This window comes from Camellia sinensis, chromosome 5, assembly GCF_055761805.1.
Source record: "Camellia sinensis isolate YWXY chromosome 5, ASM5576180v1, whole genome shotgun sequence".
Lineage (NCBI taxonomy): Eukaryota > Viridiplantae > Streptophyta > Magnoliopsida > Ericales > Theaceae > Camellia > Camellia sinensis.
The window spans coordinates 19,658,883-19,680,400 of record NC_138965.1 but is presented as its reverse complement, the minus strand read 5'-3'; the positions used below and the strand labels follow the sequence as shown (position 1 = coordinate 19,680,400).

The 21,518-nt window shown below is 29.6% G+C and overlaps 1 protein-coding gene across 1 annotated transcript; it reads left to right on the top strand.

The window, feature by feature from the left end:
* The first annotated feature begins 483 nt into the window (after positions 1-483).
* On the top strand, positions 484-16,051 carry LOC114315817 (serine carboxypeptidase 24). The gene is made up of 9 exons (XM_028262430.2): positions 484-1,078; positions 9,969-10,076; positions 11,736-11,831; positions 12,181-12,273; positions 12,442-12,527; positions 13,858-14,282; positions 14,762-14,857; positions 15,487-15,592; positions 15,702-16,051. The coding sequence occupies exons 1-9, from the start codon at positions 811-813 to the stop codon at positions 15,843-15,845; spliced, it is 1,422 nt and encodes a 473-aa protein (XP_028118231.1). The 5' UTR covers positions 484-810; the 3' UTR covers positions 15,846-16,051.
* The last annotated feature ends 5,467 nt before the right edge of the window (positions 16,052-21,518 follow it).

Genomic DNA, 21,518 nt, shown 5'->3' with positions numbered 1-21,518 from the left:
TATAAAAATAATTTAACAATCTCATCACTAATCATCTCCTATACTATCATTAATTCAATATACTTTTACTTAATCCTCTCATTAACAATCTCCATAGAGTAATGCTACATACCCCAAAAGTTCTATCAAATATCTTACATTGGTGTGAGACCCACACTATGTTAGATATTTGGTAAAAATTTTAGTAAGACTTTTGGGATCTCTAGCATGTGGATCTCACACCCATGTAAGATATTTAGTAAAACTTTTAGGATCTCTAGCATGTGAGTCCTACACCCATGTGAGACATTTAGTAAAAATTTTGATAAGACTTTTGAGAACTCTAATATTTTTAATCTCGATATTAACAATCTATTCATGGACTATCCCTTCACTAATAATCTTATCTAACTTAATATATCAAACAAACGTGGCCTAAAGAATCCAAAACTCCCCACAACTATTCCTCTTCCTTAACCTTCCCTCCCACCTTCCTACGTTGATAGGTCCACAGTCCCACGCATAGGAAGAAGGGAGAGATGAGCTGGTCCTGCAAGGCAATTTGAACCTACACCAGAACTTGGTTAGAACCCATAATCCATAAAGCAGCAACATCATAAATACATCACAATTCTCTGTCTCTGTCTCTCTCTCAAAATAGCAAGACGAGAGACAGAGAGGGAGACAGAAGGTCCACATACTGTGTCCATCTTACAAAGAAAGAGTGCACTGTGCAGTTAATAAAAACCCAAGATTAGACTCCAAGCCTCCCTAGTACATAAGAGAGAGAGAGAGAGAGAGAGAGAGAGAGAGAGAGAAGAGACTTCTGCTATGGCAACTCATGAAGCAAAAAGGAGGTCAACAATAATATTGTTGAGCTTTGTCTTTATTGTATCAATCAATGGCAATATTGATTCAAAAACAAAACAACAAGAGATGGATCGAATCACTGCACTTCCTGGTCAACCAATGGTCACATTTTCACAGTTTTCAGGCTACATTACTGTCAATGAACAACACGGCCGAGCTCTCTTTTATTGGTTGACTGAATCTACCACAATTCCTCACAATAAGCCTCTTGTTCTTTGGCTCAATGGAGGTCAGTTTTAAAATTTTTTATTTACTTTTTATTTTTTATGACCATGTTTTTGCATGAACTATGATATTGTTGACTATGAATCATGGTACAATCACTGTTAATGGAGAATGTGAAATGTCCTATGTAAAAAGTAGAAGAAAAAATTAAATAATTATTTATTGCTCATATAAAAATATATATTTCATGCACTCCTAAAATTACTCACTTCCACCCGTGATCTTTCCACTCATCAAATTTATTTATTCTCATGTCTTAATAGCTGAGAGTTCATTAGAACAATTTAAAAAAAATAAATAAAGAATCATAGGACAAATATAATATAAATAATAAAATTGTCTCTCTGTCATATCTTAAGTTTTTAGACAAGTTAATAATTAATATTTTAATAGGATGTAATTGTATTGACTGAATTAAGTTTATTAATCATAATCAACATATTTATTTTCATTGGAGAAGACCATATTACACATTCTAAATTTTTTATTTTATTTTATTTTTTTTTTTTTTTTTGAGTATGATGTGCACTTAAAATTTCAGTTACTGTTATTTATAACTTTCATTGATTTTAGTTGTGACAAAAGCACTACAAAAGCTTCATAACCAATGTTACTTTAATTCATAACACATCAGAAAAGTCTTATAACAAAGACTATTTTGATTCATAGCCAAACACTACAAAACTCTCATGGCCCAAAAGTTTTGTCAGTTCACCAAATTTGAGCACCTCTAAAATTAAAGAAAATTTTCTAGGAATTAAATAACATAGAACCAAATAAACAATGGAAAATTTACGATTCAGTAGGTTTTTTTTTAAATAGTTGCGGATGCATGAAAAAAATTAGGAATTTAATTATTAATATTTAAACTTTTTTTTCTCTAAATTTACCCTGAATTGTATTTTCCTTATAAATAATTTCCCATTAAATTTGGTATGATTTGATTGGCTCAAAATTAATTAATTTCTATATTTTCTATTTTTATTTTTATGTTTTTGGTATGTTTGGGTTCAATTGTAATGTCATATTAATGGTTTCAAAATGATAAGTCAAAAACTACTTATGAGTAATTTATTTTCTAAATCTATCCTGAATTATATTTTCCTTACAAAACAATTTCCCATTAAATTTGGTATCATTTGATTGACTCACCATTAATTTATTTTTTTTATTTTTTTATTTTTTTTTCAAAAAAAAATTGGGGTATGTTTGTGGTCAATTGCAATGTCATATTAATGATTTCAAAATACAAAAATATTAAAAATTTTATTAAAACTTTTATCAAATATTTTATATGGTTATAGAATTCAAATAGAAAACATTTAGTAAAATTTTTAATAAAATTTTTAAGCTCACTGACATTACCCCTGACCCTCAATAAATGACAAAAATAACAAATGCATGCTTGTTCTTAAAAATGGCAAGTCAAAAACTACCTCTGGCCCTCAATAAATGACAAAAATAACTAATGCATGCTTGTTCCCACTGTTTCTTCTCTGGTGCGCACACACTAGTCAGTCCCACTCTATCCATGCCTACACCTTTTTGGCCTCCAATAACTCTCATCGACCACCGGTGTACATTAGCAAACCGCCTCCTCCCCCGCTATAATGCACCAAATTCAACGTCAAGACTAGAACGTCTATTTAGTTTAATTTTAGAATTATAATTTGAAAGTGAAATTTTGTTTTGAGTTTTAAGTTTTTGAATCATGATTTAAAAAGAAAAAAATTATTCGGTTATTAGTTTTGAAAATAGTTTTAAAATGATTTATACTTATTTTTATTTTTTAATTGATTGATATATAGAATGTGAGAGGAGAGAGAGAGAGAGATGAGAAAAAAATTGATTAATTGATTAATTAATAATAAAAGAAAAAATAAAAGAAAAGAGATAGTTTTGAAAATAATTTTGAATTGTATTTTTAAAATAGAGTTATACAGGGACCCTAAATAATTTATCAAATTTTATACCAAACGTGGAACCACAAATATATAGGTTTGTGTTGGTAGAAAATTTAATAGATTATTTGAGATTTATAGTATTTTTTTTAAAATATGTTCGCTTAATATATATCCAAATCATGATTTAAAAATAGAATTGTGTTTTGAAAAGTAAACAAAAGATTTTATTTATTTTATTTTATTGTTTTATAGTTCAAAACTAGTTGTTAGGTATCCTTTAATTGGACCAATAAATAATGTATTTTTATTTAAAAAATAATTTTTTTTTGCAAATTAAAAAATCTCAATTAATTCTTGTAAATAAAGTCTATAAAATAGCGGAAAAATAAATTTAAAAATATAAATGCTTTTTTGAAATTTGTGGTGGAACAATGAAAATAGACTAGCAATTTAGGATGGAGAGAGTATTAAAAGAAACGGGGAAGATTCTCAGTGGATTAGGCGATGTTGTTAGGTTCGCGAGGCTTATTATATGTTTTATTTTGATTATTCAAACTATTTAATATGTAAAATTTGTTCAGTATTTTATCATAAAAAAAATCACATTGATCGGATATCAATAAGCACTTAATCAAAATACATGTCAATAATTTATTTTTGAAATAATATTTACCATTGACAAAAACATGATCTAATCAACAAGTTATCGATATCCGATTAACGTGATTTTTTGCAATGATGAAATTCTCGACGAGTTGTAAATATTGACGATTCGGATCATCAAAATGAGACTCGTGGTCGACTCTATGGGCCAAACAACACCGCCTACTCCACTTTGCGGACTAGAGAGAAGTCTTTTCCTAAAAGAAAACACATATGGAATAGGGTCTACTTTGGGGGTGTTTGGTGCAACTCTTAAAACATATTATAGATTATAATTTAATAGATTATAGTTTTAATCAGAAATTGTTAATCTGTTTGGTGCAGTTGTTAGATTATAAATTTAAGTTGCTGAGTAGTATTTGGTAAATAAGCCGTGAAATAGTTTTTTAATGTATAAATATCTTTTTTACCCCTGTTTAAATTGAATTAACCTTTGTTAGTTGCAAATTGAATTAATTTTAATTTTTTTGTTATTCACTACTAGTCCACATTTTTCATAAAAATAATTAATCCACAGTCTATTTTGGTTTTTTTCTATTTTCAAAAAAAATAAAATAAAATCTAAGGATATAGTCATAAATTAACACACCTATAGTAAAAGTTGATAATAAGAATGAAGAACTTATCAAATCAACTTTTTAAGTATAAATAAATTACTAAAATAAAAAATTATTTGAAATAAATTTAATTAAACAATTCAAAATAATTTTTTTAAAATTAAAATCTATAAATTGGCCAAAATAAGTCACATCAAACACCCCCTTTAGTACCACTCATGATTCGAACTATTCATTTTTTAAAAGTACATTGAATAAAACATATATTTGCAAAAAAAAAAAAAAATTAAGGCCATGCTTGATTTAATTTTTATAATTTTTTCAGATTTTTTTAAGAAAAAAATTGAAAATTAATTTTGTGAAAAAAAATCAAAAATAGTTATCATTTGTATATAGTCTTATTTTTTTCGATCGCTAAAATCATTTTTAAAAATTCAAAAACAATATTTTTGATATTTATTTTTTGTCAAATTAATTTTTATTTTTAAAAAATCAGTAAATAATTTTAGAAATCCAACCCAAACATAAAGTTATATCGGATATTGGCAATATTTTTTTTAAAATTATATTTATATTCAGTTTTATAATTAAAATTAACCCGTGATCTCTCTCTGCCTCTATCTTTTTCATGATTTTATTCCTCTCCCATTCTGACGCAATTCTCAGTTTGGAAGAGGACATAAAGCTCAAAAAGGATCTGTATACATGCCCACAAGGTGTGTTTGGTTTGTGTTTTGAAACATGTTTTTAGAAAAAAAATTCTAAAAACATGTTTGATTACAAATTTTTCTAAAAATTTTCAAAATTACTTCTCTCCCTATTACACATCAATCAATCACTTTTTCTCTTTACTCTTTTTTTCTCAATCACTTTTTTTCTCACACGTATCTACTCAATTACAGCAAAATATCAAATCATTTCAAACTCCCAAACTCCAAAACTATTTTCAAAATATACAACTAAATAAACCAAAAAATATTTTAAACTCTCTCCCTAAATTTTTTTGAAAAATTTATCTCAAAATGCAAATCAAGCACACTCACAATATTTCTTACCAAAAAACTACATATATTCACAAGAGAGAAGAATTTTCAAAGCCGCAAAGTGGCACCACATTTGGAGAATGGTAACCCTTGTCATGCCAAGTTTTTTTTAATTCTTTAATTATTTTAGTCAAAAAAATAAAATAAATTTTTTAACGTAATAAGACAAAATATTATATCTAACTCATAATTATTTTAATTTTTTTTCACAAAAGTCAAAAAATCTAAAAAGTCTATCCTAAACGAGATTTTTTAATTCCAGACTAAAATAGCCAAAAAGTAAAAAAAAAAAAAACCAAATATCCAATCCACATCTCAAACAAATCCTAAATCTCTATACTACTATTTTTTTTATATTTTATTGTTATAAAATTTTGAGTTTACAATAATAATTTAAATTGTTTATTTTATAAATCTGATAGTAAAAATTATCTATGAATAGAAGAAAAAGTCACATTTTATCGATGAATTAATTTCAATTTCATAATTCTAATTTCAATTTCAATTTTATCGATGAATCAATTTCAATTTAAATGGTTTATTTTATAAATCTCATACTAAAAATTGTTTATTTTATAAATCTCATAGTAAAAAATCAATTTTATCAGATATCGATGAATAGAAGAAAAAGTCATATTTTATTTTATAAAATAAGTAGTTTAAATTTAAATTAATAGTTGTTGTCTATTGAAAAAAATAAAATATAATTTATTCACATATTTAGTAATATTTGACAAATTTAATTTTTTATAAAAATAATTTTTACTATAAAATTTATACGTTAAACAATTTAAATTAGTGTTATGAAACTTAGACAATAGAATAGGATGAAACATGGAGAATAGTAATATCGAGATGAGCCCTCCCTCACTTTTCCACTATAAATTATAATTTAGCAACAAAAGGGTACGAAAAGGTCCCTGAATTATTTTTGTCCCAAATTCTTTGGGTCTATCATTCATATATAGGGAAAGAAGCTCCAAAACTGCACAAGAAAGCACAATAACTTTTCCACCACTACTTTTGTAAGTGTCCTACATTTTTTGGTTATAAATTACAATTTGACTCGTTATATTTGGCTACTTTTTCCGCTTTGGCTTTTGAGATTTTTTTGGGGAGTGGCATAACAATAATAATAAAAAAAAGTTACAAACTCATAAGAAAATGTAATATTTTAATTATTAAATTGTATAAATTTTATCATTGATTTATAATTTTTTTCTTACCACCACTCTCTTGTTATTCCCCTTCCTTTTTTCTTACTTTGACCTTTTTCAATTTATTTCAAAAACTAATTTATATATAAAATTAGATAAAAAAAACAATACGGTGACAATCATATGCATAAAAATATTTTATTATATATAATTTATACATTTAGCACAAAGTTAAATTTCAATATAATAATATATATTTTATGCCATGTGACAGTGACTGTGACATTTTTTTAATCTAATTTTAAATAGAAGTTAATTTTAAGAGTAAATTGGAAAAAAAATTATAATATGAAGAGTCAAAAGGGAAAAAAAAGAAAAAACAACTAAACGAAAAAATATAATTTGCCTTACATTTTTCATGTTTTAACAACAAAAATGCCTCTTCCATCTTTATCTCTCTCTAGAAAATAAAATAAAACCATTTCGTTCAATTCTTACTCTTAAATTCTCAACACGCTCAACACAAATATGATTTGTTATCTCTTCCGATATCATAATAAATTATTAATTGATAATTCATTTAAAAATTTAAGTTGTTAGAAAAATGATGTTTAACCTAATGACAAAATATGATATTTTTTTAACAATAATGTTGCTATGATCAAATGTTTATATCATAAATTGTTTATCATCACTCATATTATTAGAAATGCAATGATGACACGTAAAATGATAAATATTTTATAATATATAAATATGATAATTGTAGCATAATTAATTTTTAATGGTGTAAAGCGAGTTGTGTATTAAAAAAATATCTTGATTCCTATAAATTGGCCAAATTCAGCGCCTGAATTTAAATCCCAGAATTTCTCTCCTCTGCCTTCCACTGGCCTAATAAGAAAAAAAAATAAAGGTCTCATTAATGTGTGTGTTGTATGGTGAGAAGGTTTAAAAATATTACACGATTTATTCCACGTTGTTAGTCAAGGCTTTGGATTTAGAGATGTGCTCTTCTATAGGGTTTTTTTCAGGAAGAGGGTTAAAAATTACTTCCTAACTTTTAATTCATTTTGGGTCATATCATCTCTTATATTTTTTACATATTTTTTTTAAAAAGGTTAAAAAAAATTAAAAAGCCAACTTGCCAACTTTTAACTATCTTCTCAAAACATCTCATAATTTCAAGTTTAAAACCTAGGTTTAAAGATTTTTTTAGAGCCAGTTCATATAGAATTTTGTCTTGTTTTAATTGGACTCCCTACAAGTAAATAGTGTGATTGATCTCCTAAATTAATCGATTCTCAAATCTGAACACCGAATTGTGAAAAAATAAAATAAAAATACAAACGTTAACAAAATCTAAAAATTAAGCACTAAGTAGATCTACACAATTTTGGGAATAATACACACATCTTGTGGATTAACAATGAAAGCTGACTACTCACTACTTGGAAGAAAGAAAACATTTTTGGGAAAAGAAAAGAAATAATAAATGATGAAAAATGTTATGGATTCAAATAATTTATTAGACTTTTTATCAAATTTTTTATATGGATGTGAAATTCACGCAAGCCCATATATATATGGGTTCTACATCTATATAAGAGATTTAGTAAAAAATTTAGGCTCCGTTTGGCAAGAGCAAAACGGGGCTTTTTTAGCTATTTTAGTCACAAAAGACAAAATAGGCTATTTTAGCCACAAAAAATAAAATATCACATCCAACCCATAATCATTATATTCTTCTCTCACAAAAAAAATCAAAAAAGTCCTTCCCAAATCAAACTTTTTAGCCCAGGCTAAAATAGCCAAAAAGTTAAAAAGCCAAAAAGTCAACCCACTTCCCAAACGGAGGCTAATAAATTCCTTGAGATTCCTAACATAAACTGTATTAAAATTCATTAAGCCTCCGTTTGGGAAGTGGGTTGGCTTTTTGGCTTTTTGGCTTTTTTGGCTATTTTAGTCTGGGCTTAAAAGTTTGGTTTGGGAAGGACTTTTTGGCTTTTTGACTTTTTTGAGTTTTTTTGTGAGAGAAGAATGTAATGATTATGGGTTGGATGTGATGTTTTGTTTGTTATGGCTAAAATAGCCTATTTTGTCTTTTGTGGCTAAAATAACCAAAAAAGTCTAAGAACCAACTTGTCAAACAGAGGCTAAATGATTACCTCTAGACCAACAACGGCTTCTCTTATTGCATGGTTAGCTAACTTGAACAATTAGGAAGGTGTTATTAGTAATGTAAATGATAAGTCTATGTTTGTATCTTGAATTAATGAAAGAATATTTTACTTTTTTTTTTCCATTAAATTTAATCTTAATCTAATGATTCCAGCTTAGAGACGCAATGTCTAGATCTACCTTCATATTAAAAGAGAAAACTCTAAGTTAGGGGAGGCTTCAACTCGGGTTTCGTTTGAAACGTGTATTGATTTTTTAATTTTTTTAGTTATTTTATTTTGGGGTTAAAAAAATTTATTTGGGATGAGTTTTTTGACTTTTAAAACTTTTATGAGAAAAAAAAAATGATTATGGTTTAAATGTGATATTTTGTCTTATTAATTTTTTAGCCTATTTTATTTTATTTTTTTTGACTATTTTAACCTTTTAGCTCCAAAAATCTTTACACTAAACGACAGCTAAAATTATGATAATTAATAAGATTTATATACAAAATAGAAAATTCTCAAAAAAATTTCGTTTGGAATAATATGATAGTGACATTTTAAATTCTATTAATTATAATAATAGGTCTTTAAGTTTAAATAAAAGAGCCAAAAGTTGCATTATTCCATATAATTTTTTGTTTGTACAACAGTAATCTAATTAATATCACCTTCCACTATATGATTTCATAATTTTTTGTATAAGAAACGTTATAATTCTTATTTAAGAAAAAAATTTCAAGGGCTCCACATTTTTTTCTGCATAAAAATTTGGAAAAATTTCAGAATTAAAAGTTTTAAAAGATAAACAAGTGATAAATACCAAACACACCCGATGTCTCCGAGTTGGCCACAATAGAATACATAGACACTTTGTTGATGCATTAGAATTTAGAAATATAAACATGCATAATGTGTAACTTTATGGTTTATATATGAAAACCTTTGAACAAGGCAGTTGGCATAGTTCGTATAATTATCTTTTGAGACACTGAGAAATTCAGAGATTTAGGATTTGACTTGATGGAAAGATTGTGACTCTTCCGTTATAATTTAATTTATTAATTTTTTAACATCTTATCTTATAACAAATATATATATATATATATATATATATATATATAAATTGTCTAACCGTTCATTTTGTAAAACCTTCCGTATAGATAATAACTATTTCATTGTATTGCATTTGTTTGAGAAAAAAAATAGTCTATTTTCAAAAACAAATTTGTTTATTTTTTAGAGCCAAACAATAACTTTTTTTTGTATTATTTTCTGCATTTTTCCTAGTGACATAAAATTTCTGTAAAGGATACAATAGATTTAACTTATATATTTCAAATAATTTCTTATCTTTAAATTAAAGAGAACGTAAATAAATATGTATGAGATGTGTTGTGTACAGGACCAGGTTGTTCATCAGTGGCATACGGAGCATCAGAGGAAATAGGTCCATTTCGCATTAACAAAACTGCTTCGTCTCTCTATCTCAACAAATATTCTTGGAATACAGGTAATACATAATTATTAACCATCATTAAAAATAAAATAAAAACCCATCATACAATTAATTTATTTATATTTTATTTGAACCTTGGACTTTTAAGAGAAAAGAAATTTAATGGGAAAAATAAATTTACTTTTTTGGGGGGTTAATTTTTGGGTGAAATATCAATAAATCTTAAATAGAAATTTTATGAAATTTTTGGTTCTCTTTTTTTTTTCTTATGGACCCAAGGAACAAATGTGAATTTTCTCAGAATATTGATATTACTAAACATAACCTTTCAAAAAAATTCTTTAATGTACTTTTTTCAAATATAACACTCCAACGTAACAGTCAAAAAATATAACACTCCAATGTAATACACTAAAAAATTTCTTAGTATATTTTTTTTAAACGTAACAATGTAACATTTTAAAAACAAACTCATTAATGTACTTTTCTCAAACGTAACACTCCAATCAATGTAACAAACAAAAACTCTTTAATATACTTTTTCTAAACATAACACTCCAATGTAATATACTAAAAAATTACTTAGTGTACTTTTCTTAACTATAATAATGTAACATCTAAAAAAAAAAATTAGCGTATTTTTTTTTTCAAATGTAACACTCAAATATAACACCTTAATAAACTCATTAGTGTACTTTTCTCAAACGAAACATTTTAAAAAAAATTCTTAGTGTATTTTTTTTTTTCTAAACGTAATACTCCAATCAATGTAACACAAAAACTTTTTAGTATATTTTTTTCAAATATAACACTATAATGTAATACTCCAATGTAATACCAGAAAATTATATTAACAGAAATGTAGATTTCAATAATCTACAATTAACACTTCAGCTACCAATTCCCCTAAAAAGAATCTTCTACACCTTACTTATCCATTCCCATCCCAAAAACAAATGAAAAAATTAAAAAAATAATCACAAAAGGACATTCATTTAAACTCAAATGGTAGCAAATCAAATAAATATAATTTTTTCAAAACAAAAAAAACTAATTAGTTTATAAGAAAACTCTTAAAACTAAATATATCAACATTTCCCTATATAGACTTTATGGATTAATTTTCTTTAATTTTTTATAAATGTCTATTCATTTGTATCTGAGAAATATTTACCAAACCCACCTTTTCTTTTATTTTCTTTTATAAAAAATTAATATCTCATATCCAAACAGTTTTAAATTTATTTACCATACTCACTTTGATTTTTGAAGTCACATTTTACAAATAAACTGTAGAACACAATAAACTAATTGAAATCTTATTTTCAAAGCACAATTTTAATGAAGTCAGGATTTTAAAACACTATTCAAGTTTAAAGTCGTGATTTTCACAGCATTTTCTTGTACTACATTTATTTATTTATTTTGTTTCTTTTTCTTTCATCTTCAAATTGAAAGTTGCATTGCAAGAAAATCCAATTTTAGCGACTGAACTTAATGTCATCATAAGTTATATATTCATCACCAAAAAAGTTTTGGTGACGAATTAGAGCAGTAGTCACTAAAATCAGTTGGCCTTTTTATTTTTATTTTTTATAACTTTGTTGAATTACATACATATCTACCTTTAATTTAAAAACAATCTTCAATTCACTATTTTTTTTTTCTTATTTATTCCCAAAAAGTATATAATTTCAATTTTACACTTTACAGAGGCAAATCTTCTTTTCCTGGAATCACCTGCTGGGGTTGGTTTCTCATACACAAACACAAGCTCTGACCTTACGGATTCTGGCGATGAGAGAACTGGTACATACATACATTCACCAATTATATATACTTTCATGTTGGTAACATTTTATTTATTTATTTTGTCACCATCATTATGCTATGTTTCAAATTTTAATTTGTGGAGAAAGAAATAAAAAAAGCAAAGCGAAAATATAGGAAAATAAAATGAAGTCAATTTTTTTTAAAAAAAAAAAAATTAGTGCAATTGATTTAGGAAAATGAGAAGAAAATAAATAAAATTATTGATTCTGGACAAAAAAAAATCGATATGTTATATGTATAAGTAATTTTATTTCTGTTTTATTTTTTTTTCTCTTATAAATTTAAAATCCAAACATAACGCTAATGTTTTATTTTGATGTCACAGCTGAAGATGCCCTAGTTTTCCTTATAAGATGGTTCTCAAGGTTTCCACAATATAAATATAGGGACTTCTACATTGCAGGGGAGAGTTATGCAGGTATATCTATTACGGTTTATTTTATTTATTTTTAATTTCTTGGCAAAAGAGAAAAAAAAAAAAAAGATTATTAATGATAATAACAAAATATTACAAAAGAAGAAGAGAATACATGACAAAAAGTTGGCCAAGAAATTTAACTTGTTGATTTTGTGTTTTTACATGTAGGGCATTATGTTCCTCAGTTGGCCAAGAAAATTCATGATTATAATAAAGCATATTCTCATCCAATCATCAATCTCAAAGGATTCATTGTAAGTCTACACATGTTACATTACAATATTAAAATAAATGTTTGGATGGTAGGAATAAAAATAATCAATGAGAATTGAGTTGACAGCATTGAGATTCATCTGTCAATGCAATTCAAATGTTCAGTTTGATTAAGAATTTTCTATGAAAAAAAAAAAGAGAGAAAGGATTTTGCTGCTACATCTATTTGATTCACTCTTAGAATCAGTTTGGATAATAGAAATCTTGAGGGAAAATAAGAATGAAATTCTTAATATCTATGATTCCAACATTTGAAATGAATTAGAATAGAAAAGCAATTCGTAAATACCTGAGTAGAAGTCTGATCCTACACTCTCTCATGGGAACCTCACAATGTTTAGAATAGTCTTTTTTTCGTAGAATTCACTTTTAATAGTATTGACTGTGGATTTTATTCTTAGCAATTTGATTCCTAAAAATGAAATTCACATTCATTATCTTTTATTATTGTCATCCAAACATAACTTTAAAGGATTTACATTTTTCAAAAATATGAGAATTTTATAGAGATGTGAGTGTGAGAATCTCATTTTACCTTAAGAAAAGGAACTTGGAATGATATATTCTCGTTCCACCTCTCTATTCTTACCATCCAAACATAATCTAAACTAAATATGGAGTAAATTACACTTATAATTTGATTTAAATTTTATTTTGATCCTTACTATTTTAAATTAAATAATTTGGTCCTTATACTTCAAATATAGCTTCAATTTAGACCTTCTGTTACAAGTTAAATGTTGAAATTAATGATTTGGGAACACTTGTTAGTTTCTCGAGATATAAACGTAAAAAAATTAACGATATTCTGGATGGAATAATCAAATTGAAACTGAACTTAAAAGTGTAAGGACTAAATTATTTACCAACAGGGGGTTGGTTCAGTGGATAAGACCTTCGAATCCCTCACTCAAGGCTTGGGTTCGAGTCTCCATAGCCCCTTGTTGGGGTTAAACATATTCCTTAGCTCCTAGAGCACGCGGGGGGCCTAAGCTTCGGCCCCGACATAAGTGTGGTGGGGTTCCCTGCAGATATATTGTAGGTGCTAAGGGACAATACTCCCTGGCGGATATGTTGGAGTAGCCTATCTGCATATCTATTTTTTGAATCAAAAAAAAAAAAAAAAAGACTAAATTATTTATATTGAACTTTAAAACAATAAAAACCAAAGTAAAATTTAATAAAGGGGCACTTACCAATTAATTTTATTAACTAAACTTATTTACTTACATATCCTGACCGATAAATTTATTAGTGTAAATTTATTCATAAAAATAATAGAAAGTTAATGGGTAATAATGAAAATTGCAGGTGGGGAATGCAGTAACAGATGACTACTACGACAACATTGGTACAGTTACATTTTGGTGGACTCATTCCATGATATCAGACTCTACCTACAAATCAATCCTCGCTAACTGTAACTTCACCGCAGACACTACTTCTCAGCAGTGCGATGATTCTGTAAACTATGCAATCAATCACGAGTTTGGAAATATTGATCAATACAGTATTTATACACCTGTCTGTATTAATACTAGTACTACTACTAATACTAGTACTAGTACTATACGGTCAATGAGGCTCAAGAATACTCTCATACGACGTCGTAGAGTTGTCTCTGGTTATGACCCTTGTACTGAGAATTATGCAGAGAAGTATTATAATCGACCAGATGTTCAAAGGGCCTTGCATGCAAATATTACAAAGATTCCATATAAATGGACTGCTTGCAGGTATATATCCAATTTCTCTGTGAAAAATGTTTAGTAGCTCAAATTTGTATGGTCTAAATGACTCGAATGTTTCAAAACGACGTCCTTTTAAAACGACGTCGTTTTGAAATATTCGAGTCATTCGATTCATGAAAATTCGAACTACCAAGCATTGTTGTTTCTCTATGCTATTTTTTTTTTATAGTTTTGTTTTGGATAAATTATAAATACACATTCTGAAATTTGTTTAAAATACAATTAATCCTTGTAGTTTTAAAAATTATAAATATTTTTTTGTTAGGAAATTTATTTAAAATACAGATTAATCCCTGTAGTTTTAAAAAATGTTTTCTGAAGACTTTCTAGGGGAAAAAATGTTTTCATATTGTTTTCCATTTGTGAGCGAAAATAATTTGAAAGTGTTTCCTACATAAGTGGTGGTTTTAGAAAACTTTCTTGAAAGCAGAAAACATTGTTTCATATGGTTTTCAATTGTGTAGTGATGTTCTAATAAAGAATTGGAATGACTCTCAAGTTTCAATGCTACCCACATACAAGGAGTTAATTGCAGCTGGTCTTAGAATTTGGGTTTTCAGGTATATTACTAAAACTTTTCTCAACTTTGTAGGCACATACATGTAAAATTCTAATGCAAGTGAAAATTGTGACCTTATTCACACCGGAACAATGGCTTTGCTTGCAACTCCATGTTTTTGTAATTATTTTTTGTTCTTTCATTGATTTACAAATCCCCTAAATCTTATTCTTTCTTGTATAATTATTCTTATTTTTCTATATTATATAAATACAATTGAGATTGTGGGTTCAACTCTTATGAAAATGAATTTGCTATCTTTTATAGTGATTTATTTCTCCCCATTATGGTGGTTGTTGGGCTCGGGTTTAGTTGGCTTAGTAATTGATTGTTAGGTAGACTTGGTTGATTTTTTAGTTATTGTAGGCTAGTAATTTGTTTAATGGATACAAGCTGCTCGATTTGTTTAATGATATAATATTTCTCATACTTATAATTACTCTACTATCGATTAATAAAAAAAAATAACAATACAGATGAGATGTGGCATTCTTTCAACTCTCACAAATTGCTAGGGACCTTCCCTACTAGGCTTCCTTATCGATATTAATGCTACAACTTAAGTGCCTTGGGTTAAAAAGAAGAAGAAAATCAGGTGCCTAATTGAATTGTTTATTCTCAATATTGCAGCGGTGACACAGATTCAGTAGTACCAGTAACTGCCACCAGGTTTTCTTTGAGTCATCTCAATCTCACAGTTAAAACACGTTGGTATCCCTGGTACTCCAAGCGCCAGGTATGCACAAGTTTCATAACAAAAAACTCATAAAATGATTTGATTCTCACCCACCAAAAAAAAAGGAAAAAATGTGATTGTAAATGATATATTAATTCTCTGTAAATAGGTAGGAGGGTGGACAGAGGTGTATGATGGACTAACCTTTGCCACAGTGAGAGGAGCTGGGCATGAAGTTCCTCTGTTTCAGCCTAAGAGAGCATTTATTCTTTTCCTTTCATTCTTGGCTGGCAAAGAATTACCAAAGTCTTGACAAAATTCCACACTTCTTTGGGATTTTGAAGCAATTCAATTCAATTCAATTCAATGAGATTCCCATAAAAATTTATGGGTTAAAGTGACTAGATCATAAGAATCATTCATTCAAATTGGTAAATGTATTCATAAAAAAGAACACAATTCATGTCTCATCCTGATGACAAGTATGAAATGAGTTAATGCTATTGTACCATTCGTAAACTCAACGAGTTTCAATGATTTTTCTATGAGAAAATCATTTATATATATGCATGATATCTTGATTCTTCAACTCTTTTGATTAAAATAATTCCAAGTCATTTTAAATAGCATATGATGAATTAAAATTAACAAGATCATGCTCCATCTAGGAAAGCACCATGCCCCAACATTAACTAATATTTTGTTTGTCTTGGACAAAATTATTTTTCTTTTCGACAAAAAAAAATAATATATTTGTGTGTTTGTGCTAGTGGTGTTGTTGATGTGGTAGTAAGATGGCGGTGGTTGACAATGGTGCGTGATGGTGTTCTTTGGACTCTAGTTTTGAAAAATATGTTCAATTTTATCCACACGAAAAAAACAGAAGTAGGTTTTTTTTTGTTCAAATAAGCTTTTTTTTTTTTTGCTTTTAACCAAGTAAAATGTTTTTTTGTCATACCAAATATCAAAAAAACATTTTATGCCAAAACAAACATACGGAGTGTAAATGATTCACATCAATTTCCTCAAACATCTCCCTAATATTTGTTGAAATTTTCTATAAAATCAGTTCTAAAAATCATACAAAAAGCTTGCAATACATAGTTGACATTTTCTCGATAATTTTATTGGCTTTTTGGGCAAAGGCTATTGTGTGTGTCAATTTTCGACCACACTGCCAATCAAGCACTCAACTGGGGAATACTGGCAGAATAGATTAAGCCTGAACGACCTGTCACAAAAAGAAGAGATTCCGGCGGTGGTTCGTCCACCCGAAGGCACTCCGACGATCAAGTCAATTATCTCTCAAAGATAGCAAAAGTGCTTAACTCACTATTCAAAGCATAAAAAGCATACCTTGGACTCATGGGGGTGTCTCTTTTTTATAGCCAACACTTACCTAATCCCAATAGAAGCCTAGCTTCAATGGACTTAGGATTACTGCTAATTTTGGATTCCCAGTAGGATTGGGATAAACTCTCTAAGAGTGTTATCTTTACCCAAACTGAAGTCCTCTCCCATTCTAGGACTCTTGTCCCTTATCCGCTTATCCCGGATTCCGGTTTCTTCGCAGATAACCTCGGCCTAGCTGAGATCATCTTGGTGTCATGACCAAGACACGTGACACCTCGACTGACACTTCGGTGGCACCTCGGCCACGTGTCGTCATTCAAAATTTATGTTCCCGCAACTACCCCTAGGTTCTATTACCTCAGCATCTTGAGGTGATGGAACCTATATCGTTTCTTCTATTTAGCACGTTGGCTAAGCTCGCTCTGTCCTTCACTATTTTCCAAATCTTGGTAATATGCTAATCTCGGCAATATTTTGCAGATACTTCTTTAAAAATAACTTTGGCATAATTTCAACTTATAAATTGTTTAAAATTTCAATAAGTGTTAAACCAATTTTCTTTTAACATGACCTCGGCTTAACTTCAACTTGTAAATTTTAAATTTCAACAAGTGTTAAACATGACATCGGTTTAACTTTAACTTGTAAATTTTAAATTTCAACAAGTGTTAAGCATGTCATCAGTTTAACTTCAACTTGTAAATTTTAAATTTCAACAAGTGTTAAACATGACCTCGGTTTAACTTCAACTTGTAAACTTAAATTTCAACAAGTGTTAAATATGGCATCGGTTTAACTTCAACTTGTAAATTTAAAATTTCAACAAGTGTTAAACTAATCTTAGCTTGTAAATTCCAACTCCCAAGCATTATTCTCTAGCCCTCTTTGGTACACTACTTCCAGTGTCATTGTGAGTCCTTTTGGACCTCCCTCCATTGGTCGTGTCGAGACAAAGTTCCTTCTCCTGAACATCCCGATGTTCTTTGGTGCAGGCTTCCTTGGTTCGGCGTGTCTTCTGGGATTCTCTTCTCGTTGATTCTCCGTACTCGACCTCCCGTGAGGGTCGGTGAGAATGCCCCTTTGCCTTGTCATGCTGAGGGACTGCATGAACTGTTTTCTGCCCCCCTTTTTGGGCATCTTTCTTGGCCGCTGGAATCGGCATTTCTTGTAGCGGGAACGGTGGTTGCATGACGTTGTTTTGCATCATAAATTGACAACCGTTTGTAGGTCCGCCAATTTGTTCGTCATTCCCTTCATCTCGTCGTCCCTTCGTAAGCATCTATCTTTATATATCTGGAGGTCATCCTCGTTATAATACTTGCTCCGGTTTGATTTCTTCGGCACGTCGCCCTCCTGGCCGACGTCCTTTTCTCCGTGATTCTTATCATGAGTCTCTTTGTTGCAGTTGTCTTCTTCGACGTCAAGATCAATATGTTTCCCACTCTCAGTAGGAATGTCGTCTCCAACCTTCTTTTTCTGTCTGTCGTTGGCCATCTATTCTCCTTTCTTTCCCATAGACGGCGCCAAATTGTGTGTGTCAATTTCCGACCACACTGCCAATCAAGCACTCAGCTAGAGAACACAGGCAGAATAGATTAAGCCCGAACGACCTGTCACAAAAAGAAGAAATTCCGGCGGTGGTTCGTCCACCCGGGGGCACTCCGACGATCAAGTCAATTATCTCTCAAACATAGCAAAAGTGCTTAACTCACTATTCAGAGCATAAAAAGCATACCTTAGACCTATATGGGTGCCTCTCTTTTATAGCCAACACTTACCTAATCCCAATAGAAGCCTAGCTTCAATGGACTTTGGATTACTGCTAATCTTGGACTCCTAGTAGGATTGGGATAAACTCTCTAAGAGTCTTATCTTTACCAAACTGAAGTCATCTCCCATTCTAGGACTCTTGTCCCTTATTTGCTTATCCCGGATTCCGGTTTCTTCGCAGATAACCTCGGCCTAGTCGAGATCATCTCGGTGTCATGACCAAGACATGTGACACCTCAGCTGACACTTCGGTGACACCTCGGCCACGTGTCGTCATTCAAAATTTATGTCCCCACAGCTATTTTTTGGCTTTTTGAAGTAAAATCTTTTTGGGGTAAAATAGTCAATAAGACAAAATGTTACATCAAACTCATAATCATTTCATTTTTTCTCACAAACATCACATTCAACTACAAAAATTCAATTATCTTCCCAAATACAAAAATTTCAACCTACTAAAATAGCTAAAAACTAAAATAACCTACTAAAATAGCAATTTTCCAAACACCCACTATGTATGAGAGAGAGTGTATTTCGTTTATAAAAAAAAAAAAAAAAAAAAAAAGATCTTCCTCAATGGTGCCAGATAATGGTGTTGTTTCGTGACAAAAAAAGAGTCGTTAGTAAAACTGCAAATTGTTGTTGCTGTTGTTGTTTTTTTTTTTTTTTCAATAGAGTGGGAAGAAAATTTTCATTATTAAACTAATAAAAGATGGTATCACAAAATCTCAAAAAATGATAAATAACTTTCATAGAATGAAGGATCCATCCTCCAGGAGGAAAAAATGCCTCCACACATAACATATTATTACATCAATAGATTAAAAATTAAGAAAATCAAATAGAAAAAAATAATTAGCCAAGTCCACTATTGAACTCATCCAAAACTCTAATGCTTTGTAGCCTTTGACTTGAAATTTGAAGAATCCACCTCAGTTGGTCAAGATATAACATTGAAGTTGATATGGTTACCTAACGTGAAACAAATGCACTATCCAATGTTGGCCTTCAACTGTGAAAAGATCTTTAACTCAATCTTAAAGTTTTGGGCTCGAAGGTGGAGAAAATAAAGTTGTGATGACAGGCAAACATCAGAGAAGGATCGTAAGGAGAGAAACTAGAGGAGATGGAGATCAAACAGGCATGGGAACCACCACCATCTCCCTTTCCACTAATAAGAAATTTTAAAGAGAAAAATAAGACGAATTTTTAGGATTTTACTGTAAACATAAATTTCAAAACATAAACCTTACACTTTGGATCATTTACCATGTGTATTATCAAGAAATCAAGACAAAATGACATACCTGAGTCCATTGATGAACGGTTAAACGGAAGCGTGATTATCAATGAACTCTTTGTTATTGATTATGTTATTGCCTTCTAATCTTTTCCCCTTTGGTACCTTATGTTTCTCCTTGAGAGGATTTAGGAAAAAATGGCAGTGTTCTTATTTCCACCTGGGAATGAAAAGGGACCATAACCTTTTAAAGGTTGTAATTGGTTTTCAAAACTGAAAGGTTGTGGAAGTTCAAAAGGAATGAAAACCAACTTTAACCATTATTGGTTTTAATTTCTATTTATTGGTTTTCAAAACTGAAAGGTTGTGGAAGTTCAAAAGAAATGAAAACCAACTTTAACCAATATGTTTTAATTTCTATTTCTGCCCCTCATAGAAATAGAAATTATACAACTAGTATCTACGCATTAGGTCCATAACACATATACCCTTAAGCCTATTAACTAAATTGAATTACTTAAATTGTAGGCTTCTTATAAATGATAACACCACATTTAATTATGTGGTCCCATTGAGACATTATCTAACAATCTCCCACTGGACCACATATGTATCCTGAAAAATGTGCTTAACTTTAGTGAGCTCAGAAATTTGTTATCATAACTTGAGGGTATCCAAACAATCTTGTCCATTAACTATATTAATATAGGATCAAAGTAGTCTTCATTACATCAATCGTAACTCGACCCACCAATGGTCACGTATACTAATACAGCTAAATGACATAGATCACTCATGGATGCGTAGCATGGAAATTACATGTGATGTGATCCATACATGCCTATTTTCAACTGGTCCTACTTAACTTTATTGAGATCAATACTTCACAATACGTAACAGAGCGTAATAAACTGAATATTTCATTTCTGCAGAAATTAATCTAATTACATAGATGAAACTCAAGGCTGACATAAAGCAGTAATATAAATACAAACTCCCACTAAACCAGAATGTTCTCAAATAGAACAACACCCATCTGAGCAGTGTGCTCATGAAAGACCTTGGGTGGTAGTCCCATCGTAAGTGGATCCGCTATCATGGAGTTTGTCCTAATGTGCTCTATGGAAATCTATCCACTCTGCACTCTTTCTTTTACAACTAGGAACTTGATATCAATATGCTTTGATTTTGTCGAGCTCCTGTTGTTATTGGAATATAAAACTGCAGACTTATTGTCACAATATAACTTAAGTGGTCTTGCAGTGCCTTATACCTCTCCACATTACCATTTGAATCCCTTTTGGTTTTAAATATCCATTTACAACCTACGGGCTTCGCACCAACTGGTAATGAGACAAGTTCCCAAACTTTATTGTCTTGCATAGACTTATATTCTTCATTCATGGCTTCTATCCACTTATGAGAGTTGGAACTTTCCATGGCTTGACGAAAGTTGATTGGATCATCTTTCGACATTTCATTTTCTACCTCATGTTCCTGGAGATATACAATATAATCATCTGAAAATGCAAATCTCCTCTGGTGGATCGCCTTAATGGCACAGATTCTTGAGGTTGAGGTTGTAGAGTTTGTTCCTCAGGAACAATTACCTCATCTTGAATG

Excerpts from the sequence above, each read along its gene's own strand:
- LOC114315817 (XM_028262430.2), top strand. The coding sequence starts at position 811 with ATGGCAACTCATGAAGCAAAAAGGAGGTCAACAATAATATTGTTGAGC. Across the intron at positions 10,077-11,735 it reads CAAATATTCTTGGAATACAG|AGGCAAATCTTCTTTTCCTG; the intron begins GTAATACATAAT and ends TACACTTTACAG. Across the intron at positions 12,274-12,441 it reads TGCAGGGGAGAGTTATGCAG|GGCATTATGTTCCTCAGTTG; the intron begins GTATATCTATTA and ends TTTTACATGTAG.